We start from the raw sequence: 25,210 nt of genomic DNA, 5'->3' as shown, positions 1-25,210 counted from the left end.
ACAGGTGGCCTTGCCGAAGGGGTAGTGCGGGAAACTCCCTCCCTCCCACGTCCTCTCCCAAGGTCTCGGCCCTACACGCCCTGCTTCAATTCCGAGTCAGTTCGAAACTGAGTAGTCGCGCGGCCTGGGGAACACACTTCACCTCTCGGCTCTCGGTTTCCCATCCTGTAGCTCGGAGATCGGGGTCTCTCGGGGTTGGGAGGGATTAGTCAGCGAAGGCGCGCGCCGGCGCCCATGCGGCGGCCACCTGGGGGTTGGAGGGGCGTCCCAACCCCGCCCCTCCTCCCTTCGCCCCGTCGGGTCTCGCGCCCCCTCCTCCCTGCTCCAGCCCCGGGCCCCGCCCCTCGCCAGCTCCCTCCCCAGCCGCGCACTCAGGCCTCTGTCACCTCTCAGTGGGCGGGCCCGGGGGCGCGGCCCCATCCCCCTCGGCACAGCCATTGGCCTGAGTAGGTGAGGCCGGGCAGCCTCCTCCCCGCGGCGGGGCGGGCCCGGGAGGGGATGAATGAAGCTGGAGTGGGCGCTGAGCCCCAGCCAGAGCTTGGTTCGCAGCGCGGCGGCTGGGCCCTCTGGACGGTGAGTGCTCGGGGCAGCGTGGGCCGCGGAGGGTCAGGCCACCTTCGTGGGCGCGCCCCCCAGGTGCGCCGGGCCCAGACCAGCTGATGTCAGGAGCGCGGCAGGTGCCCTCAGACGTTGGGCGGGGACCAGGGGATCGGGGAGGCCGCGCGGGGCGGGACGCGGGGCGCCGGCAGTGCGCCCCAAGCCCCTCCGCGGCCGGGAGGGCGGGACCGAGCGCGGACGAGCACCCTACATCCCGCCCGCCTCCAGGAAATCGGCTGCACAATGCGCCCCCTCTAGCTGCCGGCTCCCCAGGCGGGGAGCTTCCGAGGAGGCGGGCCGAGGGGGAGGGGATGGATGGTGGTTGGGGTCAGGCGGGGATGGAGGGAGCGGCCAGGGCTAGTGGCCGGGGCAGGTGGCCGGGCGCGCACGCGGGCGCAGGCCACGAGAGTCGCACCAGGGACAGATGAGCCTCCCGGAGCTGCAGGCTTGCGGCGGGGCCCCCCACCTGCGGCGGATGCCGCTGCCGCTGAGTCAAGGAGGAAATCGTCTTGAACAGAAGTTTCTCGCGGGCGGCAGGGCTTTGTTCGCGCCAACCGCGCTCCAGACACCTCGGGGAGGGGAGCGCGGGCGGAGCCGGCCCCGCGGGCCGAGCTACTGGGTGGGCGCGAGGGACTGGTCCCAGCCTGGGCGATACGGGCCACGCCCCTGTCCCCGCCCCGCTACACGAGGTCCCCGCGTCCGGCGCAGAGCCGGCACTGGAAGACCGGGCGCCCCTGGGTGCCGGCGGAGGCTGAGGGAGGATGGGAACGAGGGCCCCCCCCCGCACCCAGTGGGCGCGCTTGGCTCCGGACGGGAAAGCCTAGGCACATGCTGAGATTTCCAGCTCGGAGGAGCAAGCCTGGGTGGTGTGGAATCCGGTGGGGAGAAGCCCATCAGGCAGTGGGGTCCAGGCCCCATCCCCCATGTGGGTGCCTGAAGGCTCCTGCTGCCAAGGTCAGACTTGGTGATGGGGCCTGTTTCTGTTTGGAGCCGCTAGGAGCTGCAGTAGTTTTCCACAGTGAAGAAAACAGCTTCCTAGTGGCCGCTTTTCGCGGTGCTTTGGGGAACTTGGGTTTCCTCTGTCTAATCAGAAACTGGCTCCAGGGAGCTGGTGGGGCGGTGAACCTTGAGCATGGTGGTGCTGTGAGGTTTTCTCGGTGCAGCCTGGGGTGGATGGACTTCAGAGGAGAGAAAGCACCTGGCTTTAGCCGGGTTGGAGGGTGAATCTAACGCCGGCAGTGATCATAATGACCACAGGCGTCCTTATTGGTCACTTAGAATGTGCAGGCCCTGTGCTGCGTGCTTTGAGCATCTCATTGAATCCTTACCACCACTCACGAGGGAGCTACTATCGCTCCCATTCCACAGATGGGTAAACCGAGGCACTTGCCCAAAGTCACACAGGCAGAACGTGGTGGAGAGGTTTGAATCACATTTGTGTGACTCCAGACGTTTTAGAGCTCTGTTCCTGGGGGAGAAGGAAGCCCAGGAGGGCCAGGCCTGACACAGAGCAGGGTGTCTTTTGCTGCCCACCAGAAGATGGGCGGCACCTAAGAGGACAAGAGCATTTGGCCAGGATAGTCCAGGCCTGTGGGATGCAGGGAGGATGCCTCTGGGCTTCCACAGCCCAGCTTTCCCACGTGCTGCTGGAGGGAGGGAAGGGAGAGGCCTCTTGGTTGGACCCCCGCACCCCTGACTGCCCTGAATCAGGACCCGTCCTGCTGGGCAGGGCTGGCAGATATTGCCCGGAAATTCTTCACGGGGCTGCTTCCCTCCCGGGTGGCTATGACCTAATCCATGGTTCCTTGGGTGTAGTCCCTGCAGCAGGTGCTGGGCGGATCCCAACCACGCCCTTCCCCGCCGCTGTGGTGAGGTGGCTGGGAGCCTGGAGGTCAGGATGAGGGCCGTGTGAATGAGGTCTTGGGGCTGGCATCCGGTGCTGTTTGAGTGCCCGATTCCGAGCAACTCGACTTGGAGAGCCAGCAGGTAGTGGGGCAGAGCCTGGTGCTCTCGGTCTGGATGGAGCTGTGCCAGTGCAGAGGGCCCGGCAGGGGACCCAGAGGACTTGCCCTGGCCACACTCCCGCTTCCTCCGTTGTCTCCTCCAACTGGGGAGTGGACAGAGACCACCCCGATATTCCCTCCCAGGCCTGCCGTCCTCAGGCATGGCAAAGAGCCCACTGCCCGCTTACGGGGGGACATAGGCAGTAATCCTCAGGACTCTTGGCCGCTTTTGTTCCTGGACATTCAGCTGCTGTGTGGCCTCGGTGTGGTCGTGGTGGGCATGGGCGTCCACATCAGGGCAGGACCCCCGTCTTCACCACGGCAGGTAACCGCACAGGCCTGCTGGGATCCTGCCCCACCAGCGGGAGGGGGGTCCCAGCTCAGGCCTCAGGTGACCAGGGCTCTCAGTGACTTGGTGGAGCCAGGCCCTGCCACGGGGGAGGGGGACCAGCCTAACTGGGGCCCGGGCTGTGTCTCCTGCAGGCTGCTCGCAGGGACTCTTCCTGCCACTGCCCCGGCTCAGCCTGCAGCCCCCGTCCTCAGACATCCCTGTTGCCCTTGGTCATGGCGCAGCCCCCTTCCCGCAGCATTACGCAGAATTAGCCTCTTGGACCACATTTCCAGGGGTGGGGAGATGCATTCACAAACCACACGTCGCGTACGAGAGCTGCTCACTCACGGTGTGGCCGGTGAGGCCACTGAGGTCCAAGCACCAGGCCGGCTGGGTCCGCTTACCTGGGTTCAGAGTCGCGGGCTCCTGGTCTGGGAGCTTGCAGCCTGTCCTTTTCCGCCCACGCTGCCGGGCACCACACAAGCACCCTCACCACGGGGGCCGCCTTTCCTCCGTGGCTTTTTTATCCAGCAAGCCTTGGGAGTACCTGAGGCATTGCCCTTCCACCCAAAACACAGAAGGCTCAGGACTGCTGGGCTGAGGGCAACGCCCCCTTCCCGCCCCAGCTTGCTCGGGGCCCTGCCTCTCGGCAGATGCCGTGGGCCTGGTACTTGGACCCAAGGGCCTAAGGGGCCACCTGGGAGTGGCAGAGTCCAGCCTGCGCCAGGGCAGGCCCCTCACGTGGACGGAACCTTCCCCGGCACCCCCAAACCGGTGAGGGCCTCTGCAAGTCTGCTCACCCCACGCTCCCACACACCGGGCTCGGGCCGTGGAGGCAGAGTGGAAGTAGGAACATCCACGCTGAGACCGCAGGACACTCCCTGAGGGACGGGTCTTTCCAGGTCTCCCTCAGACAGTCCTTCATTGTGGCCTCCATGCAAAGCAGCCAGCTTCCTGCCCACTCACCTGTGTGTGGCCATCAGGTATGCAAATTAGGGTGCGCCAGCCCTGCGGTGGCCACCCAGGTCCTGCCACCCGGTGCTTGCTCCATAAATAGCTTTGAGTCTCATCTTCAGGAATCGAAAGCCCCCTCCACTCACCCACTCGGAGGACGAGAGAGCAGGTTGGGTTTGGGAGGCGAGGGGAGAGAGCGGCCTGCAGGGTCCCAGGGGTCGTGGGGCACTGAAGGTGCAGGGACGGGGGGGGCGGGGAGGCAGGAGCCTGGCCGAGGGGGCCGTCAGGTCGAGGCACCTGCTGGCTGGAGCGCGAGGCAGAGGAGAAATGAAGCCTGTGGTTCTTCCCTGTCTGCCAAGCTCCCAGCGTGGCCAGGACAGAGCCCGGGAGCACCCCTGGCGTGGGACGGGCCCCACGTGGCTCAGCCTCAGGCCCCCCTGGGGCATTTGCTCCAGCTGCAGCCAGACGGTCCTGCGGGAACCCAGGCCGAGGAGGCCCAGGGGCCCAGGGGCTGCCACCTGAGGCTTAACATGTTACTGTGGGTAATCCTGCACCCTTCCCACCCACTACGCTTTGCGGACAGCCTTCAACTAGGAGAGAAGTAAATGGCTGCATCAGACCTGAGGAAAGAAGCAGGCAGAGCTAAGCATGTGAACATGAAAACCATCTCAGTCCTGGACTGACACCAGGATCTCAGTTCTCACGGATGGAGCTCTGGCGAGCCAGCCAAGTGGGGGCCACTGACCTCCTACAGGACAGCTGTCGGGGGGGCTCGTGAGGCTGCGAGGAGGAGGGGGAGGCAAAGTGGGGGAGGGGGCCTGGAGTTCCTCGGCACAGACACCTCTCGGCTCCGCTAATGGGCCAGGCCAGCTTGGGAGTCGGAAGAAACCTGTGGTTTCCTGCTGAGATTGCCGTGCACACACACAAAAGTACGCTCACACGTGTGCACATGCGTACACACCCTCACTCGCCCAGCTGAGGCCCCAGCGTACACATTACCCTCCCTGCCAATCAGCCTGCCTAATCCTGCAGGCTCTGACTCTCCCCAGGGGACACGGGGGGAGGGCCTCTGGCAGTGGGGCGTGCTCCCACGGTCCCCTCCACCTGCTGCCACCCGGCCGGGGACAGGCCGGGAGGGTGGGACAAGATTCCCCCTTGAGAGGGGCTCCCTGGGGAGAGCTGCGTGCCTCCTGCGTAGCGGAGGAGGACAGTCTTCCCTGTACAAGGAGGGGATTCTCCATGGCCAGGAGAGCTGTCAAAGGCTTCAGCAGAGCAGGTCCCAGCCTCAGACGTCTCTCCATGAGACTGGGGGCAGCAGAACAGCAGGGAGGGCCTGCCTGAGGGCCGGGCGGGCGCTCCAGGGCCGCCAGCCCCCCGCCGCCCCAGTGTGGGGGTCACATGGCTGGAGCACCCCAGAGACTGTGTCCTAGGGCAGCGGTCCAGCACAGGGCCCTGGGGAGGGTGCCTGGCTTGGGGGTGAAAGTTATATCCCTAACGTGGGTGCGCCCGTGGTGGGGGATTTCACGGGTCTGCTGTGCGCAGGAGGGGGCTCAGCTGAGCCCGGCCCGTGGGATGGGTGTCGATGTGATGGTGGCAGCGTCCTGTCAGATGCCCTGCCCTGCAGCCCGGCTCCCGGGCCTCTGTCGGCTCCAAGCTGTGTGTGTCTTGCTGCCACCGGCTCTCGACAGCTTGTGCTGTTTGGATTTGCAGCTGGGACAGTTTGCTGCCGGCTCGGGACAGCCTTGGGTGTAGCGGCTGTGAGCTCCTGTGGACAGGATGGTGTCCCGCGGTCCCCAAACCCGCCGCCCAGCACAGGCCTCGCCCAAGCAGGTGTTGGCACAGGACTACCTGCTGCATGAGTCAGGGGTCTCCGTAGGAACCCAGCCAATAGCAGATAGGTCGCTATAAAAGAGACTAATTATAGGAACTCAGCTCACGTGACTTTGTAAGATACGTGGTCGGCAAGCTGCAGACCCAGCAGAGATGAAGTCGTGGTTGCCGTCTGAAAGCCAGCAGCCTCAAGACCCAGAAAGAGCGATGATGTTTCCGTGTGAGTGAAGACAGGAAAAAGCCGTGTCCCAGTTCAAAGGCAGCCCTGCAGGGCAATTCAGGGAAGGGTCAGCCTTTCCTTTCTATTCAGTCCTTCAAGTGATTGGATGAGGCCCACGGGGTCTAAATATACCGATTCAAATGCTAATTGATTCCAGAAACGCCCTCACAGCTGCACCTGGAATGTTTGCGCAAGGCCTGGGCACCCTGGGACCCACCAAACTGACAGGTAGAATCTATAATCATTCTGCTCTTGGCTCTGAGATCATGGACTGGGCACCAGACTCTGAGGCCTGGGCTCCGCAGAGGGTAGGGAGGAGAGGCCAGGATTTAGATGGCATCGGGGTCTCTCAGGTGAGGATACCTGTGCACTGGACCTGGGATGCTGGCAGGAGCTGGCCCATCCTTTCCGTGGTGCAGTCTCCACCTAGCTTGGCTGCAGTCACCAGGGCCCCGCTCAACCATCAGCCAAGCCTGAGAATTCAGGTCCCGGAAGAGGCGCCACACCTTGGATCAGGCCTCAGCAGCAGGTGGGAAGCAGATACACTTTTTTGTTGAAACGATTTCCAAGCGGAGAGAAACCGTAGGCCACGTGCACACACTCACAGTGCCCAGAAGGGGAATTGGTGGGGAGGCCTGACGTCCTCCCCTAGCCCAGCTGTGGTGCCCACTCCTTGGGGGAGCCAGCTGGCATCTAAGTGGTGCTGCCACTGGACTCTGCAGCCCCTGTCACCCTCCCACCAGCTTGACCACTTGGGCCTGAGACAGGGAAACAAAAGGCAATGGCCTCAGGGCCACCAGCCTGGCCTTCATGGGGGTTGGCCACCTGCAGGGAGTCACCAGCCATGAAGTTACTTTCTCCTGGCTGAGCCCCGTGGGGGGTCAACTCTGGCCATCTCAGAAGCATGTCCAGGAAAGAAATCACCCTGGGTTGCACCCCCAGGCCCCAGCAGCATTGTCGTGAGGACGCAGATGACTGGGAGACCAGGACGGAGCAGCTGGCCATGCCCACCAGCCCACATCCGAGTCTGCGTCCTGGACTCGGCCACGGGGGCTGAGAGGCCCCCGTGCTGGAGCGGGCAGCGCCCGCAGGCCCGTCTACGCAGCAGACCTTTGCCATGACATTCAGTCCTCGAGCTGCACACACAGCAAAGTGTCCTTTAAGTCCGGGGCAGGCGTCAACATGACCGTCTGTGTCCATTTCTGGAGCTGTCTCCTGACACCGTGCAAGCCCAGCACACGTCGCCCGGACACAGCCGCGTGAGGTCTGGGTACAAACTCAGGAATCTCCCCCTGAAGACCTGAGAACGTGGGACCGTCCTCGTGGCTGTGAGATTCCAGGTGTCACACAGCCCTGGACCCAGGATCTGGCGCTGCCTGCCGACGGAGGGGACATTCCAGACACACTGGCTCCACGTCGCAGGTGTGTCTGTCCGCCTTCCCCACCCTGCAACCCCACCGCACCTCACACCTCAGCGCCTGCATCATGGGAGGGCCCAGCCTCCTTTCTGATCAAGACGCTGCTGATACGGGTGAACGCCTTCCGACCGGAGCACAGCAGGTGGAGCAGAATCTGGGCTTAGTAAGAGATTGGTTAGACGCTGTCAGCGCGCTGCCTCGAAGCGGGGCGGGGGCGTGCCGTCTGCATTCAGGCTGTCGTGTCCTGGCCATCACAGCCGCTCCTGACGGACCCGGGGAGGAGACCCCGGGGCTGCCCACCCCAGTGGCACCGTTTACTTCTCATCCCGTGAGGGTGGTGACCACCGCCGGTCGCCTGGCTGATGTCTAAAATGGGATTTTCAGTCTGTGAATCAACAAGCAAGTGATGTGCGTGACTGCAGGTTGACTTTATGTGTTCGTGTCAGAGATCAGAGCTCTTAGCTCAGGTAAACTTTACGCTGACGTGGAGCTGTTTGGGCCACACACCACTGGCATTGGAGTCTTGTTAAGGCCTTTATTTTCAAATAGGAAGGACTCTATTTCTTCATGACCTTCCTAGTCGCGCTAGCTCAGCGATCTGGCTGCCTCCTAAGCCCTGCTGGGGCCCGATCCTTCCCGTCCCTGCATTTCTCCTTGCGGGGGATCGGCGGGATGGTTAAACAAGCTCAGAGCTGGGGGGAGGCAGTTCTGCATATCCCTCCTAGGAAGGCCCACCCCCCAATAATAATTCCCCGGCCCAGTACTGACTGTCCATCCCCACAGGCCGCTGGACCGACCTCTCAGAGCAGCCGCTGCCCCCGGCCCGCTTGGACGCCTTCTCTTTGGGCCCACCCCCGCTGGGAAGGGGTCCAGGGCCCTGCTGGTTATGTGCGTGCGTTCACGTGTTTCCGTGTGGAAGGTGTGTGCACAGATGGGTGTGTGTGTGTGCACACTGTGGAGGAATGCATCCCCACAGCACGAACACGTGGCTGCCTCTGGGAAGGTCGAGCTTTTTCCACGTTTCTGTTTCGGGAGCCCGTCTGAGCCGCGGGGCTGGTGGGAAGCAGCGCTGTGCTGTCTTGGGGCTCACGCTTGTCACCGTCTGCTCTGTTCCACGGTGGCCCAAGTGCCTACAGTACCTGCTTTGGGAGCAGGTGTGTGGCTTTCTGTCCCTCCAGGAGGCTCGACGGTCCTTCACGCGGCGTGAACTTTGCTCCTTCCGTGGGCACCCTCCTAGTCCGTGTGACTGAGCCTGGCGCGCCAGGGTGCAGGGAGGAGGTGGTGGCTCTATAAACACAACGCTGGGTGTGGTCGCGGGCCCTGGGGAATGACTGAGGTGGAATTGTTCCTGTCCACACTTGGCCTCAAGATCTGGCTGCTGATTGCCTGGCAGTGCCAGTTTCCAGAGCAAAGAGTTGGCCCTGTGTGTCAATGCCACACAACTGGTCGTGTTTCTTTGAATGAAACGTTGGCGAGGACAGCCAACGCGCTCGTGGGCTCTGAAGCCGGACCACGTGGTCTCGTCCTAACAGGCCCTGGATGGCTGTGTGGCCTTGGGAAACTGCTGACTCCTCTGGGCCCACTTCCCTTTCCTGTAGGATGGGCTGTGCGTGGAGCTCAGACTCTGCCGGGAAGTGGGATGCTGCAGTGTCTTATGGCATTTGCGCCCACGGCCTGGCCCCAGGGAAGGCCAGAGAGGAGGCCGGGGTGAGGCTAAAATTAGCTAAGACGGCGCGGCGGAGGAGCAGGCAGAGGTCTGGCAGAAAGACCTGGCGCCCCAGCCTCAATGCACAGGGTGCGAGGGGATCAGGAGAGGCGGAGCTCCCAGACCCCCCCCCCCAACGCAAAACTGCCTCCCAGACCCGGGTGTGGTCTCACCACGGCCCACTCCCCTCACCCTGGACCGCTTCCCAGTTTGCAAGGTTAACACAAGATAAAGCCAATCTTTTGTTTTAAAACAGTCCTAACCTGGCGATCCAGTGGTTAGGGCTCTGAGCTCCCTCGCAGCGGGCACAGGTTCGATCCTTGGTCGGGAACTGAGATCCCGCATGCCACGTGGCTTGGCCAAAAAACAAAACAAAACAAAACAAGCAAACAAACAGAAACCAGCCCACAGAAGCCAAAATCCTGCCGTCGCAAGAGCTGAAGGATCTGTCTGTGGCCAGGACGGCTGAAAAGTCCTCTTTGCTCTCTGCCAGCAGGGCCCACGCCAGGCGCAGCTCCCCCAGAGGCACTCCCGATGTTCCCTCCCCGCCCCGCCGCCCAGGACCCTCAGTGGTACCGCCCTCTGCCCTCACCACTGGGCTCACGTCCTGTTCTGAGCGTCTGTTAGACTCCACCTCCCTCCAGGCCTGTGGTCGCCTGGAAGCCGGGCCTCCTAGGGGCTGCGTGAGTGTCCTGTAACGAAGGACCACAAACTGGGGGCTTAAAACAACAGAACTCTATTCCCCGCCCAGTTCTGGAGGCCAAGAGTCTGAAGTCAGGGTGGGGGCAGGGCTGCCCTCCCTCTGGAGGCTCCGGGGGAGGGTCCTTCCCTCCTCTTCCAGCTCCCCACCGGCATCCTTGGCTTGTGGCCTCATCACTGTAGTTTCTGCTTCCGCCATCACGTGGCTTCTCTAATAAGGACACTGTCGCTGGATGTGGGGCCCTCCGCAAGCCAGGAGGACCTCGTCTCAAGTCACCGATCACACCTGCAAAGACACTTTTTCCATATAAGGTCATGTGCAAGGTCGGAGGATGTATCTTTTCGGGCCGGGGGTGGGGAGCCACCATTCTGCCCCTCCGCGTCCCCGGCTCGGGGCCCAGCAGAGCGGTGCTCTGTGACTAGCTGCCTGAAGGACTCGGTCCACCAAGTCTAATCTGAGACAAGTCTGGGGGCAGCGTCAGCCCTCTGGGCAGCGGCCTCTCCCGACATCACTGACACCCATGCGCAGTGGGGGGTCTGAGGCCGCCTCGGGGCCCTGAGTAGCCGACAGCAGGTTCTCCCTGTGTGCCTGTCTGGGTCCAGAGTCCTTCCTTTAAAGGACAGTAGCCGTAGTGGACCAGTCCCCCCCGCCGTGACCTCATTTTACCTGTCACCTCCTTAGAGGCCCCCCCTCCAAATCACTCACATTCCAGGGAGCTGAGGCTTAAGGTTCCAGCGTATTTTCTTTGGGGGACACGGTTCGGCCCATAGCGAGAGGTAACCCGATGGAAGTGTGTTGAGTTCGGCTGAAGACCCTCGCACAGGGGCCCAGGGGCTGTAGGTACAACCAAGATCAGGTGTTTCCTGTCACAGCGACTGTACCTGTGCTGATCAGTTTACTTCTGTTGGGAAAATCAGCGTTTTTTCCTCTTAAGATGCAGAGTGGTTGTCGCCACCTGGGGGGTCCAGAAGGATCTGTTTACCTGGCAATAGGTCCTGCCTTTTCTCAAAGCTTGGGGGTGTTGGGGGTGTGTGGGAGCCCCGGGAGCCTCGAGATGCAGCCATTTCTCAGGCCCGACTGAGCTCCTTTTGGTCCGTGGGCTGGGAGTCAAAGTGAGGGCCCAGATAGGGCAACGGGAACAGGCCGGGCTGGGAGTTTGCAGAAGGATGGAGTGCTGGCACAGTGTTCCTCGAACCTGTCAGCGGGGCTGCGACCTGCAGCGGTTTCAGCATCTCGAGAGACCAGCCATGGGCGAGGCCCAGCGCCAGCCGACCCTCCCGTCCGGTGCCATCCCGGGGGCCCGGGTGGGCCTGCCTGTACCCCCTTCCTCATTTCCCACACTCTCCACACGCTGGACTAAGTTGGATTTCCCTTTCATGCTAAAGAGCACAAGGCTGGCCGGGTGTGAGTTCAGGGAAGAATGGAGGCTGGGCTTGGAGTTGAGGGCAGGCATGGTCAGTTGCCCCTGGCAGAGCGCACAGCTCAGGCCGCCAGCCAAGGCCGTGGGGAAGGTGCGGGTCAGGGTGGTCCAGGGGCTCACATGGCGTCTGACTCAGTCCTGCTGTGTCTCAGCTCCACTCTCAGCTCTGTGGCCTCATTCAGGCCCGGGGCTGCCCTGAGGGCGCGGGTCTGGATTCGGGGAGGGGGCTGGTCAGAAAGGCTGCCCTCACCAGGCTGGGTAACGTACAGGCAGAGCCGTCGGTGCCCCCGGGGACAGGCCGGGGGAGGGTTCTCCTGGAGATGGATTCTTCCCGCAGATCGGACCGCCGCTGGAATTCCGCATCCACTCCCGCTGCCGTCGCTGTCACGCCCTCGGAGATGCCGCAGCACTCGATGGGGGACAAGCACTTCGTCTCGATGCCGCAGCTGGTCTTCCCTGGCCCCCCGTTGGCCACCAACAGCGAGTGTGACTGCACGCCCCCCAGCAGGCGGGCGTCCCTTGGCTCGCCCCTGAGCCAGCCGCTGTGCCAGCCGCGGCCCGAGAAGCGCGGGCCCCAGGTGGCCGGGGAGGTGCGCTACGTGGTGACAGGGCGGCCGGACGAGGCCTGCGGCTGGCGGGCCTTCACGCCCACGTGCCTGCAGGCCTTCAACACACCCCGGGGCTTCCTGCTGTTCCTGTGCGCGGCCTCCTTCCTGCAGGGCATGACAGTCAACGGCTTCATCAACACGGTCATCACATCCATCGAGCGGCGCTACGACCTGCATAGCTACCACAGTGGCCTCATCGCCAGCTCCTACGACGTGGCCGCCTGCCTCTGCCTCACCTTCGTTGGCTACTTCGGAGGCCACGGCCACAAGCCTCGCTGGCTGGGCTGGGGCGTGCTGGTCATGGGCGCTGGCTCGCTGGTCTTCTCACTGCCCCACTTCACCACCGGCCCCTACGAGGTGCAGGTGGACGAGGCCGTCGGAACATGCCGGGCCAACCGCAGCACAACCTGTGGGGGCCGCGCCTCTGGCCTATCCAGCTACCAGCTGGTCTTCATGCTGGGCCAGTTCCTGCACGGCATGGGCGCCACCCCGCTCTACACGCTGGGCGTCACCTACCTGGACGAGAATGTCAAGTCCAGCTACTCGCCTGTCTACATCGGTGAGTGGGATGGGTGTGATGGTGCTGACGCCAGCCGGCCGTCTACTCAGAGCCCTGCCCCGTCCAAGCCCCCTACATGCATGTCCCTGTTGGCCACACGCGGCCCCACCTGGCCCCAGGTGCTCCTAGGCGAGGTGGCAGGTCAGCACGGGCCTGCGTTTCACCCGACACCTCGGGTGAGGGGGGTGGCGCTCGCCAGCCTCAGCCCGATCCCTGGCACATCCCACGGGGTCTGGAGCACGCGGACCCTCGTGGTCCAGTGGTTAGGACTCCGCGCTGCCACTGCAGGGGGCCCAGGTTTGATCCCTGGTCAGGGAAGTAAGATCCTGTGAGCCGGGCTCGGCTGGTGGCTGGGCTGCGGAACTGGGTGCTGCCACGCCACCCTCGGGGGTTGGGCTCGAGCCTCGAGCTGCCCCTGAGACCTTCTCGTTGATCTGGGGTGAGATTTCCGTGTTCTCAGCCTCAGGCCAGCCGCTTCCCCGAGTCTCTCCTGCGAGGTCAGCTCTCCCGGGGAAGGGGTCGGGGTCAGTGGAGAGCCCGCGGCTGGCGCCCCGGCCCAGCCGGCTGTGCTCGCTGCCCTGCTTCATTACGTCCACCGTGGACTCTGCTCGTCCGTGTCACGTAGCGGCTGCCATTCCGGGGACGGGGGCCTGTGGGACCCGGGTGAGCCTGCATTGCTGCATGGGTGCCGCCCTCATCCTGCACAAGGAGTCTCAGGATCTTCGCTCTTTCGAGGGGGAAAGAGTCCAAATGGTGTCTACAGGGGCTTTGAGGGAAATATTTTTAAAACACCTTGAAAGGTTGACACCAGCCGATACCAGACACAGTGGAGACTGTGCCATGAAAACCCCAGTTTAAAGGGGTTCGTGCCTGGGGGTAGGGGTGGAGGTGCAGAAATGCAAGCGGGGCTTGTCTTAGGTGGGCCGGAGGGGTGGCGCAGAGGGCGCAGCAGGTCCCCGACGGCTCTGCTTCCCCTCCAGCCATCTTCTACACCGCGGCCATCCTCGGCCCCGCAGCCGGCTACCTGGTCGGAGGTGCCCTGCTGAATATTTACACCGAAATAGGCCACCGGTGAGTGACCTGGGCCCACAGAGAAGACGCCCACTCTTGGTGCAGGAGCACGGCGGCCCGGGTCGGGGAGGTCCAGGCCGACCTTGCTCTGGTGGGCCTGGGAGTCTGGGCAGCTTGGAGAGTGTGGCCTGAGGGAGGGGACAGCATGGATGGACGGCCTCCCGAAGCTGCAAGGGACCAGGCCGCAATTGCTCCAATGCCCTTTGCGGAACCAAGAGGGGATTTCCTGCCGCCACCGGGAGGTTCTTTTTTTTGGGGGGTGGTCTACACCAAACAATTCTCCAGTGCTCTCCGGACACCAGCTGAGTGTCCCCAGTTCACCTCAATCTGACACTGACTCTGGAGTCAGCTCAGACCCCCCAGGTGAGCGAGAGCACCCACACTTCAGACGCCAGCCGCAGTGGTGGCTCCCGGGTACCCATGCTTCCGTCCAACTTGGCTGCACGTCGGAGGGTCCCAGGACCCCTCCTTCTAGTAATCTGCTAGAATGGCTCACAGAACTCAGGAAAGCACAGCACTGCCTCAGTTGCCAGTTTATTCCCCAGAATACAACTCAGGGGCAGCCAGCTGGCCTCTGCCAGCCCCTTGTCTCCTGTCCACCTGGCTGCCCAGACCAGGCTTCTTTCCCACGTACCTTTGAATTTGTTTGCAGGCGGGGGTCACAGGCAAGACCCCTGAGCTTCACGAGGCCAGGGCACCAGCCACCCACCCTCTGCCCTGCCCCTCCAGGACCCCCAGCCCCTATGGCCTCGTCGGGAGGCAGCCTCGCAGGCCCCAGAGGAAGGGGTGGGGCTGAGCAGGGTCCCCTGGTGCAAGCCCACCCTGTGTCCGTCCCGATGCCCTCCGTCCACCGCTGATCCCAGACCGGGGGTGGTGGGGCATCAGGGCGGGGGCCTCAAGCAGAGCCTTTGGTCTCCGCCTCTCAATGACCAGCAAGCAGGACGCCCGGCGTGTGTGCCCTAGACGCCGTGAGCACAACGCTGCCCCCACGTGCCTCTTCCCGCAGGACGGAGCTGACCACTGAGAGCCCGCTGTGGGTCGGCGCCTGGTGGGTGGGCTTCCTGGGCACTGGAGCTGCCGCCTTCCTCATCGCCGTGCCCATCCTCGGCTACCCACGGCGGCTGCCAGGTGGGTGCGTCCCGCAGAAGGATACCCCATGCCCTGCTCCTCCTGCCCGCCAGGAGCGGTGGGGCCGGGATCGTCGTCCCCTGGGCGGGGGCTGCCATCCGGCAGGGCGGCCCGGCCGGTGCTCCCTCCATCCCTGCAGCTTCTGCCTGCTCGGGGACCACGGAAGAGGCTTGTTTCACTGGGGGATGGGCGCCCCTGTCAATACCTTCCATCTCCCTCTGGTCCCAGGTTGGGCCCGTGGGCTCTCTCCCACCTCACCATCCCTGACACCCGTCATCGTGGTGCATCCGTACAGGATGTCTGTCTGGGCGCCCTCGTCCACCGGCTGGTCCCACACCCAGGAGGAGGGGCATCGGGGCCTTTGGTCTCCGCCCCTCACAGATGTTCACATCCTTCCAGGCTCCCAGCGCTACGTGGTCATGAGAGCATCTGAAACTCACCAGTTAAAGGACAGCAGCCACCGGGTGACCAGCAACCCTGACTTCGGGAAAACCATTAGAGACCTGCCTCTGTAAGGACCTGCCTCTTACAGACCTCATCTGTAAGATGAGAGGGGGGGCTGTCGTCTGTGTCTGTGTGTCCTGAAGACCCTTTAGGGTCTTACACATGCTGGGTCTTGATCCTAAGCTAGGAGAGTCCTGTGACCCCTCCAGGGCTACATGGGGAGCCCACAGCCCCTAACCCTCCTTCTGACCCAACAGTCTTCAGGGCTTGGCTCCGAAACTTGGGCTAAGGGATTAAGGGGGAGCAGACAGAGCCTCCCGGCTTGGAGGCACCAAGGGCCGGTTGCGACGGAAGGGCCGGGGCCTCAGCCTCCTGGTGCCCACCCCTCACTGCCCGGGCCTGCGGGGGACCCAGGGACACGCACGCAGGGACCCGTCTGCGCTCCCGCACGGCAGGCTCTGGGGGCTGTGCCTGACGCCTCATGGTCACGGAGTGAATCCCTGACGCTCGGCGAGTTGCCCCACAGCCAGCTTGTCCACGGTCCCCAGGGAAGCAACTGACCGCCTCCCCCAGGATCATTCCCCAGGAGTCACCCCTCCACCCCGTTCTCTGACCGTTTCATTGGGAGTCACCTGCACGTGCCCACAGGGCTCCAGGGAGAGGACCGTCCAGCTCTCCGGCCTCGCTGCCCTGCGGCCGCCAGTCCTCTCTGGCAGCTACCTCTTGTTTATCTTGTACTTGACCTGGTCTTACTTTGCTGTCTTCACACACTGTTGGGACAAACAGAGCCTGGGCTCCTGGGGCCTCAGAGGGACAGCGTGGGGCTGGGGGCTCCTGGCCGGCCAGTGCCCCTCATCAGGGCATTCCATGGGGGGCTCTCCTGGCCAGGGGGAGGTGGCCCTCGGAGGGTCACCTGCCCGAGTCCTCAGCCTCACTGAGTGCCCACCTGCCCCACAGCTTCCTGAGCCCATGAGTGTCCACGTGGCAGGTGGAGGCTGTTAGTGGCGGGAATGAGCCCCCACTGTCTGTCTTCAACACGGGGAGGGTGACGTGGGGTCAGGGAACCCCCCAGGCTACCCGTTACCTGGTTAGACCCCCCAGAAAAGCCGCCCACTCAGGAGGCTGCCACCAAGGCCGGCAGAGCTGGCCCAGGGCCACAGCGACCAGGGAGGCGGGGTCATCCAGGCAGGGCAGGCTCGCCCCGTCCAGCCGGGGCAGGGCCACCTGCTCCGTCTGAGCAGCACTGGCACCGAGGGCGTCAACAGCTTGGTCCCCAGTGGACCCAGGGAAAAAGCCTGAGATAAGGAGGTTTATGCCCAGGCTTGGTTCCCCAAACCGGTTGCTGATAGTCAAATAAATACCGGAACATGGGCCCTCTGTCAAGGTCATGACTAGTACTCTGAGCCAATTCAACATGGGAGTTTCAGCCAAGCAACCTGCAGGCTGAGATTAAGAAATAAGGAAGTTCACATACTTCTGGGGAGAGTCACCTGCCCCTGAGCCCAGGCAAGTATCCCCGAAGGACCGGAAAGGGACTGGTCGCACCCTGGGCTTCCCCTCAACACACACACGCACACGCACGCGCGCGTGTGCGTGCACACACACACACACTGAGCCCCACCAGGATGGCATTTCTTCCGCATCTTGTTTCCTTCATGGATGTGGGACTCCGGCTGTTGACCAGAAAGAAACCTTTTCAGTCCTTGAGTTTGAAAGTCAGTCTTGAAGGAATTGGGTCCCTGTTTGAAGCAGGATGGGGAAGGAGGCCGCTCTGCAGTTACCCTGAGAAGCCGCAGGGGCCGGGGGTGGGGGGCGACTTCATTAGCATCAGTTCCCTCCCAGGGCACGAAGGCTAACTGTGGCCACCCTACGTGCTCCTACTTGGCAGAATCCAGTTTACTGTTGGCCTGTGTCCTCAAAACGAAGAACACTGGAGTGTCAAGGTGTCTGTGCTGCTTTGACATGCGCAGGGAGGTGTCGGCACTGATGGCTGGGCCGGGTGGGGGTCTCCCTCCTGGTGGAAGATGACCCGTAGAGTCGGTGGGAGCTGGTTCTCTGGGTGGGAGGCCTTAGCTGCAGACACGGAGAATGTGAGCAAAGGCAGCCGTTGTCGGAGCCGCTGTGATAGGGGTCGGACCACAGTCGTTTGTCACCAGGCTTTGCCTGCTCATGGGTGCCCGAGATGGACCCAGAGCTCCAGGGAAAACTGTCCCCAGCCCACATCACTCACGAGTCCTGGACCTGCCATCCGGTGGCTGAGAGGGGCCGGGCCCGGGAAAGGCAGGCGGGGTGCAGAGCCGTGTGCACTGGGTTCAAGGGGGAACTCTCAGGCCAGGTCCAAGGGCCATTTCTCAGGCCCCTGGCATCACTACACCGGCCACTGCCCCCCAGGTACACACCAAGAGAAGTCGGAGAGACAGCCAAGCCCACACAGGGTCTCCTTGGAGGGGCCTCTCGGTCCAAACCCTCAGGGATTTCTGTCCCTCCTTTTCACCAGCTGGCGACTGAGAAGTGGTCCCACCCTTCAGGCCCCATTCCCCTCTCCTGGGGGCCACCCAGTCCTGGACTTGGTGACAGCCGCCTCCCCCCCAGCCTCCCGCTCCTGGCTCAGGCCCCTCTGCTGGTCCTCCCGGCTGCCCTTGGGGCAGATTCAACAGTGTCACAGTCACTCAGGGTCTCTTTCCCCACTGCAGCCGACCTCTGTGACAGCGGCTTTCACAACAAGCCACAGGCTCCGGGTCCTGGTGCCAGCTCTCCCCCTGCCCCAGCCCAGCCCCACACCCACTCTCGGTTTCTCTGGGGTACATGTGGGGTGCCCCTGGCTCTCCCACACCCCACTCCACTCTCCTCTCAGAACCAGGCTCTTTGTGCTCAGCTGGGAAGGGCCAGGACTCTGGACCGCTCTGACCTTGTCTCTTCTCTCTGGTCTCCATTCCCTCCCACATCCAGCTCCATCTGGCTCCTCCTGAAGAACCCCACGTTCATCCTGCTCTGCCTGGCCGGGGCCACAGAGGCCACGCTCATCGCTGGCATGTCCACGTTTGGCCCCAAGTTCCTTGAGTCCCAGTTCAGCCTCAGTGCCTCGGAAGCTGCCACCTTGTTTGGTGAGAACGCTCCCTGAATCTTGTGGTGGGGGCGGTCCTCCGTTTTTTCACTGGTTCTCAGAGACCGAGGGGCCTTTGAGGGTCTCTTCTAGAAAACCCCAGGCGGGGGCCCCGGAGCAGGTGTCTGGGCTCTTACACAGCAGCTCTAATCACGCTTACAAAGGCTGCTGCTGCGATGGGCAGGACGGTCGTTCCCGAGGGCAGTTTGGGAAGCGCTGAACACAGCCTGCTGACCCGTTCTCTCCGCCGCCCCCTTGCCTCCCAGAGCCTGGCCCTTTGCGTCATCCCTGGCTGTGGCAGAGCGGGTTTGGGTGGCAGATCCCACTGCGCTCCCTCGGGCCTGGCGGTCCCCGTGAGCCAGGCAGTGGGTGTCCTGGGGTCTCCCTGAGGCTGCAGCCCTGGGCCTGCCTGACCGGAGGCGTTCTGTGGCCAGAGTGAGAACCCTCCTCAGACCCCTCCTTCCGGCCCCGTCCGCGGGGAGCGCTGGCCTGCGGAGGGGGCAGCCACAGCCTCACCGAGAACCTGCCAGGCAGGAGGTGTGTGGGGGTCGATCCTGGCCGGGCACCTCCCCCCAGGGAGGATGGTGTCAGACGGGGGTTCCCCAGTGACTAGTGCCCCAGACTCCCCTCCTTGCTGGCCTCTTGGCTGTGACCCCACCTGCCAGAGCCCCACCCCCGCCAGCTGCTTCCCTACCCCACAGCGGCCGACACCCCTCCTGGGACAGCTGTGTCCTCTGGGTCCCCCCCTCTGCCCCCAGAGCCGGTCTCCATCTGGGGAGACGGGCTCACCGGACCCAGGGTTTTTGAGGTCTCCTCCACCCTTGGAGAGCCCCCTCTCCCATCTGCACCCCATCCCACGGCAGGCCTGGAAGCCACGTGCCGATGAAGCCCAACTTCCTACCAAATGGCGGCCACCAGCTTCTCCAAACACCCCCTTGTGGTCAGACTCCGCAGAGGCCGTGTGGGCCAGGGGAGCGCGATGGTTCTTGGGTCTCCCCGGTGGGAGGGGCAGGACCCAGCGACCTCCCCTCTTCCCTCTCCTGCTCTGCCCCTGCACCCCTGGGCCTCTGAGCAGCTGGCCGGATGGCCTCCCCAGGCTCCGAGGCCCCCTGTGAGCACTGGTCAGGGTCCTGACATTGAGTGCAGAGCCCCGTGCTGCCACGCAGATGGGGGCCGATGGCTGTGGGCCTCTGTCTCCCATCTCTAAAGCGGAGACGAGGCCCAGGGGGTTGCTGGCCCCACCCCCGTGGCTCCGGGGACGTCACCGAGCCCCTCCCTCTCCACAGGGTACCTGGTGGTGCCGGCAGGTGGCGGAGGAACGTTCCTGGGCGGCGTCTTTGTGAACAAGTGCAAGCTCCGAGGTTCAGGCGTCATCAAGTTCTGCCTGCTCTGTACCCTGGTCAGCATGCTGGCCTTCTTCGTCTTCTTCCTGCACTGCCCCAACGTGCCCATGGCGGGCGTGACCGCCAGCTACAACGGGAGGTGAGGGCCAGGTGGCACCTGGGCGAGGGGAGACCTCTGCACACCTGTTGGGGGCACCAGTGGTCCCTGGGGAGGAGGCGGGTGTGGGGCACTTGAGGTGAGGTCACTGGAGGTGGTCATAACGGTAAGGATGGTGTCCTCAGCGGGGACCAATGGCCAGTCCCTCACACGCGCACCTGAGCCCCAGCCCTCTGTCTGTAAAGCGGGACAGCCCCAGCCCCACCTCCTCTCTATGTGTTGTCTTGGAAAGTGGCCCAGCCTCGGCTCCCGTGCGTCACTGAGTTGGGCACGTGAGGGGAACAGCCCGCTGGGGGTGACTTGGGAATATCCGATGTAGACGCAGGCTGGCGATCGCTGGCTGGGAATTCCCCGTAGAGATGACAGTGCAAGTGCCGAGGGCAAGGACGCCATCGTACCGTTGTTGAGACAGCCAGGTCGGAAACAACCAAGCTAGCCAAGAGTTGGTGCAGAGTGGAGGGCTTGGTACCATGCAAGAGGGAGGAGTCTAGTCCTTGGGCGCCTCCAAGGTCGTGTTGATCGGACAAAGGCAGGAGCAGAGCGATGCGTGCAGCGTGCTCCACTGGAGCACAGAGAGGGGGAGTGTGTGTCTGTGAGGGTGCGGATAACCGGTCGGTGGGACGCCCACCCGCCTGCGCTGCGGGGCAGGGACCGGTGCCACGGGGACACTCCGTACCTGGCACTCAGCAGTTTTTGCATTTCGAGCCCTGCGAACGCACTGCCTACCCAAAACCAAGCCAGGTGGGGAGTGCGCGGCGCAGGGTTGCTTTGCTTCGCTCTGAGCACGTCCAGCGATTCTAGGAGCCAAGGCGACGCAGGAAGCCCCAGTCCTCGGGTGCAGCAAACCCGGCGAGTCTGGAAACCTGCAGACGTGGGCCCTCAGGGACCAGACCCCGCGCCGGCCTGCACCCCACCGTCGCTCTCTCGCACCTGCAGCCTCCTGCCCGAAGGCCACCTGGGGCTGACAGCTGCCTGCAACGCTGCCTGCGGCTGCCAGCCAGAACACTACAGCCCCGTGTGTGGCCCCGACGGCCTCCTGTACTACTCGCCCTGCCACGCGGGGTGCCCGGAGGCGGCCTCGCCTGGCCCTGGTGGCCGGAAGGTGAGTGTGGGTGGCTGCTGCCCAGGCGGTCGGTGTCCCGGACGCTGGGGCCCCCGCCCCTTCCTCCTGTAATCAGCGCTCTTGTTGCGCTCCCCAGGTGTACCGAGACTGTAGCTGTGTCCCTCAGAATTTTTCCTCTGGTTTTGGCCATGCTACCGCAGGGAAATGCACTTCAACTTGTCAGAGAAAGCCCCTCCTTCTGCTTTTCATATTCGTTGTAATTATCTTTACATTCCTCAGCAGCATTCCTGCACTAACGGCGACTTTACGGTAAGCCCGGGCCGGGTTCACTCTGGCCCAGAACCTTCCCTTTGCAGCTAAGGCGGAGCTCTGCAGACCCCTGCGGGGTACGTGCCGAGCCCCCGGAGAGCTGTGGCAGGAGAGCGCTAACTGCCTCCGTGAGGTGCTTGCCACCTGGGGACGCGGCCCGGGGCTCCGCCAGGACTCAGCCACTGGCGTGGGGTGTGACTTGGCCACACTTCCCGGGTGTTGATGCGCCGGTTTTCCATTGCAGGTGTGTCTGTGACCAGCAGCGATCCTTTGCACTAGGAATCCAGTGGATCGTGGTTAGAACTCTAGGTACTGTGCTGTGTGAGGAAGCCACGCAAAGTTGTGGCGTGCATTCACCTCACAAGGGCACGCGCCAGGCTGGTGTACATTCCAGCACGAGGCTGTGCCCACCTCGGGGAAGGGCTCCATTCCCTAACAGTCCGCTAGAGGGACCCATGGCCATGTTTTTGCCCAGAGGGCCCCATTTCCTCATTAACACACAGGCTCCACCAGAGTCGAAGACCGTGGGGAATCTCCCGGCATGGAGACAAGCCCCCACAGAAAGGAACATTAAGCCCCCTTTGCACCCGCTGTGAACACCAGTGGCTGAAGTCACGTTCCTTAGAGCCCGCCTGGTCTGGGTCTGTGGACGCCCCGCCGGGGGTGTCCGGGTACTGAATGTGCCTCTCTCCGCAGGGGGCATCCCAGGCCCCATCGCCTTCGGCTGGGTGATCGACAAGGCATGCCTGCTCTGGCAGAACCAGTGCGGCCAGCAGGGCTCCTGCTTCGTGTACCAGAACTCGGCCATGAGCCGGTACCTGCTTATCGCAGGGCTGGCGTACAAGGTGAGCAGGGTGGCCTCGCCCCCAGGTGCGCTGGCAGGGGGAGGGAGTCCCAGAGTCTGCTCCAAAGGACCAAGAGCCTTTTCCAACTAGCTCGGGCATCTGGGCATGCCACTGGGATCTTCCAACAGCTTAAACCCCCACTGGAACCCTGGGCATCATCCTGCAGCCCAGTTTCCAGAAGTGGGATCCTTCCCCATTTCGAGCTGTTGTTGTTGGGGACCGTGATGATGTGATGCCAGTGGCGGGAACAGTGGGCCAGCAGGCCCGGGTCACCGGGGCTCACTCTCCAGGCTCCCTGCCCTCCAGGGCCCTCACCATCCTGGCTTGGTGGTTTGCCCCTGGGCTCTGGTCAGCTAAGGCTTTGGAGAAATCAAAACTGCTCCCCCTGCAAGAGCCCAGGCAGGCCTGCTTGCTCTGGGCCGGGTCGCCTGGCTAGGTCCACAAGCAGCGCTTCTCCTTCTCCATCCTTAGTGGGTCTTGAGTTACGTCCTGCTTCTTAGCCTGACCCTCTGCTTTCAAGCTGTTAATGGAAACGTCCTGCTGTATCTCTGGGCGTCTGCTACGTGGGGTGAAGCATAGTATTTATATTTTGAGTTTCCCCCCCATTGGAGGAAAAGGCACACAACTTCCCAAATACAATGAAATCCTAGGGCTGGTATATAAGAATGTCTTGGATTTCTCCTTTGGGTGCAGGGTGGACTCGGGAATGTCCCACTGGCAGAGCCTTTTCGGGAGGGGCCTCAGAGACAGAGGATTCTCAGCTACCCTTGGGTTTATCTCCCTGAAGATTAGCTTAAAAATAGCTAAGTGTGAGAAGAGATTTGCGTGGCTCTGGACAAACGGGTCAGTTCAAATAGATGCACCCCGCACAGGGAGCCGGCCCTTGCTTTTCTTTTTCCCTGTGTTGTAGGGTCCCTCGGCCAGAGCAGCAGGCTGGACCCCGGGACGGCTGTCTGCCCAGATAGTCCCCCCGCGGCCTCGGCACAGGGGTAGGATTGGCTCCCAGAGTCAGTGCTCATTTTAGCGGGGGTGGGGGTGGCCGGGTGCACCCCTAAGTGCTATCCCGCTCGCTCACGGGGCCACAGAGTGGAAACAGCCTCTCGTTCCTGTGGCTTCAGGCCCATCTGCCTGGGCGGTGCTCCAGGAAACCCAGGGTTCACACGCTGAACGCATACACCCGTGTACAGAGGCTAGCACGCGCGCCCACACTGTCATCTTCCAGGCTGCGTGATTCCCAGGGGGCTCAAGGTGGTGGCTGCGGTAGAGTGACCGCCGAAGCTGGCCACCTCTGACTTAGGTTCTGGGGTGGCCATGACGAAAGACCCCACACCAGGTGGCTCAAACAAATTCATTTTTTCTCCTTCTGGAAGCCAGACGTCCAAAATCAAGTTGGCTGCAGTGCCCGTCCCCCCCTGGGGGCTCTGAGGGGGACTCTGTCCCATGCCCCTCCCTGCTCCTGGCGGCTCCTCCATCCCTGGGCTCCTGGGCTTGTAGACTCCTCACCCCGTCTCTGCCTCTGTCATCACGGGGCTGCTCCCTGTGTGCCACTGTGTTGAACCTCCCTCCCCTTTCTCTGTTTGCACACCCGTCACTGGATCTGGAGTCCACCCTAACCCAGAGTGATCTCAAGACCCCTAACTTAATTACATCTACAAAGACCCTATTTCCAAATCAAGGTCCCATTCACGGGTTCCGGGGGTCAGGACTTGGACACCTCTTTTGCGGGGACCCTGTTCAGCCCACGACAAGCGCCTCCACTTCATCCAGGGCCTCTGCATTTAAGTGAAATCATACTCTTCATCCCCCCCTAACAATATTGAGGTCCAGGCTAGGGACTGGCTATGCAGAACGGATGGACCCTCTGGCCAGAGCAGGGTTGGTTCCCCAGGACCTCGTGAGACGCCCGGGGCTGGGCGGGGGGCTCAGAAGTGGGAGCACCCAGGGCCTCTGGGCGGGTGGCTCAGGAGAGGTCCAGCGGCTCCCTTCTCCCCAGGTCCTGGGCTTCGTCTTCTTCACCACTGCCTGCTTCCTGTACAAGCCCCTGTCGGGGTCTTCAGACAGCCTGGAGGCTTCTCTGCCCAGCCAGTCCTCAGCCTCCGACAACCCCACGGACCTTCAGGAAGCCCCCTCAGCCCTCCAGATCCAGAGCGACATCTGACAGCCCACCCGCCTGCCCGGGGGCACGGGCCTGCCACTGTTCCTGGGCACTTCCCAGGAACACTATCTAATTTCTCCCCGGAAGGGGTGACCCCTCCCTGATTGATCCCCGGCACTGAGGACCCTGCAAAAATGTGTCACTGGGTCCGGGGGGACTGAGCCCCAAAGGCACCAAGGAGAAGAATGCGAGACGTCCGAGTGGACGCCCCTGCCCCAGCCCCCAGACCTCGCCAGAGAGAGTGGGGTGACCAGCTCTTGGCTCGGAAGGAGTGGCCCACTTCCCGGCCGGATGCAGGGCTGCCTCCCTCTGGTCCGCTCACACTCTGGCCCTCTCCCACGGACTTAGCCAAATAGCATCCCCTGGGGCCTCAGGATCCCTCGGAAACACGAACAGCTGTGCTTCTAAAGCAACCTCTGATTCCCACGTAACTCCGTCAGTAGTTACAAAAAGTGTGAAACCACCTGTGGACTTTGGGGAGACACTTCTGGCATCCCTTCATCTCTCCTTTAAACGGCGGGTGTTTGGAGCTGGTGGCTACCTGGCGGTTCACAAGCTCTCTTCTCTCTGGAGACGTTAAGGCCGCTGACGCTGGCGCTGTTGGGGCTGCTCCATGGAAGGGACAAAGAGGGACAAAGCACCCACCCCCGTGGGCAAGCTGGAGCTAGCGGTGCTTCTGCGCGGGCCCACACCATCCTGCGCGCGGCCTGGCCCTGACTTCCTGTGTTTCTCCTGATGCAGAGGAGGCCGGTGGGCTGCCGTCCCCGGGGCACATCCACGTGGACCCCTCTCCTGCGTGTGTTCTAAACCTCCTGTCACCTCCTGTCCTTGGGGCCGCACAGCCCTGCAGCAGGACGGGAGCAACTTGAACAAGGATGTACTTATGGACCCATATTTTACATAAACACTTATTTATAGAATTTGTTTTTTACCTGATGGTGTGCTAAGCACTTGTGAATTCTACCCGGAGGGCGTCGGGACTTGGGTGGAATGTTTATTGTTGGTGTCCTCAGTTAAAACTGTGGGTATGTAAAAATATATTTTAATATTTAAAGCATATGTTCCTGCCCCGTGTGTTTTATTTCTACAAATCTGCAAAGTTCGGCAGTTTTGCAAATCCCCCAAGTGGGCTTTTGTGAGTTTGTTTCGCCGTGGGCTGCCCGGGGTGAGCACTCGCTTGGCTGGGTTCCCCCAGTGGGTGTCCCCCCACCCCTTGAAAAGACCCCTCCGCAGTTGTGACCCAAGAG

The 25,210-nt window shown here is 62.8% G+C and overlaps 1 protein-coding gene across 1 annotated transcript; it reads left to right on the top strand.

Moving 5' to 3' along the window:
- Positions 1–490: 490 nt before the first annotated feature.
- SLCO4A1 (solute carrier organic anion transporter family member 4A1) lies at positions 491–24,055 on the top strand. The gene is made up of 12 exons (XM_082600473.1): positions 491–573; positions 11,516–12,345; positions 13,326–13,416; positions 14,423–14,544; positions 14,944–15,055; positions 17,938–18,092; positions 19,378–19,573; positions 20,528–20,693; positions 20,791–20,963; positions 21,208–21,272; positions 21,660–21,808; positions 23,802–24,055. Exons 1-12 carry the CDS (start codon positions 503–505, stop codon positions 23,964–23,966), a joined length of 2,295 nt encoding a protein of 764 aa, XP_082456599.1. The 5' UTR covers positions 491–502; the 3' UTR covers positions 23,967–24,055.
- The last annotated feature ends 1,155 nt before the right edge of the window (positions 24,056–25,210 follow it).

The sequence above is a fragment of the Mesoplodon mirus genome, assembly GCF_964341445.2.
Source record: "Mesoplodon mirus genome assembly, chromosome: 15".
NCBI classification, from domain to species: domain Eukaryota; kingdom Metazoa; phylum Chordata; class Mammalia; order Artiodactyla; family Ziphiidae; genus Mesoplodon; species Mesoplodon mirus.
This window is presented reverse-complemented; position numbering and strand designations above follow the sequence as displayed.

Coding starts and splice junctions, on each gene's coding strand:
- SLCO4A1 (XM_082600473.1), top strand. CDS start 503: ATGAAGCTGGAGTGGGCGCTGAGCCCCAGCCAGAGCTTGGTTCGCAGC. Junction 20,694..20,790: donor CTGGCCCTGGTGGCCGGAAG/GTGAGTGTGGGT, acceptor TGCGCTCCCCAG/GTGTACCGAGACTGTAGCTG. Junction 21,273..21,659: donor GATCGTGGTTAGAACTCTAG/GTACTGTGCTGT, acceptor CTCTCTCCGCAG/GGGGCATCCCAGGCCCCATC.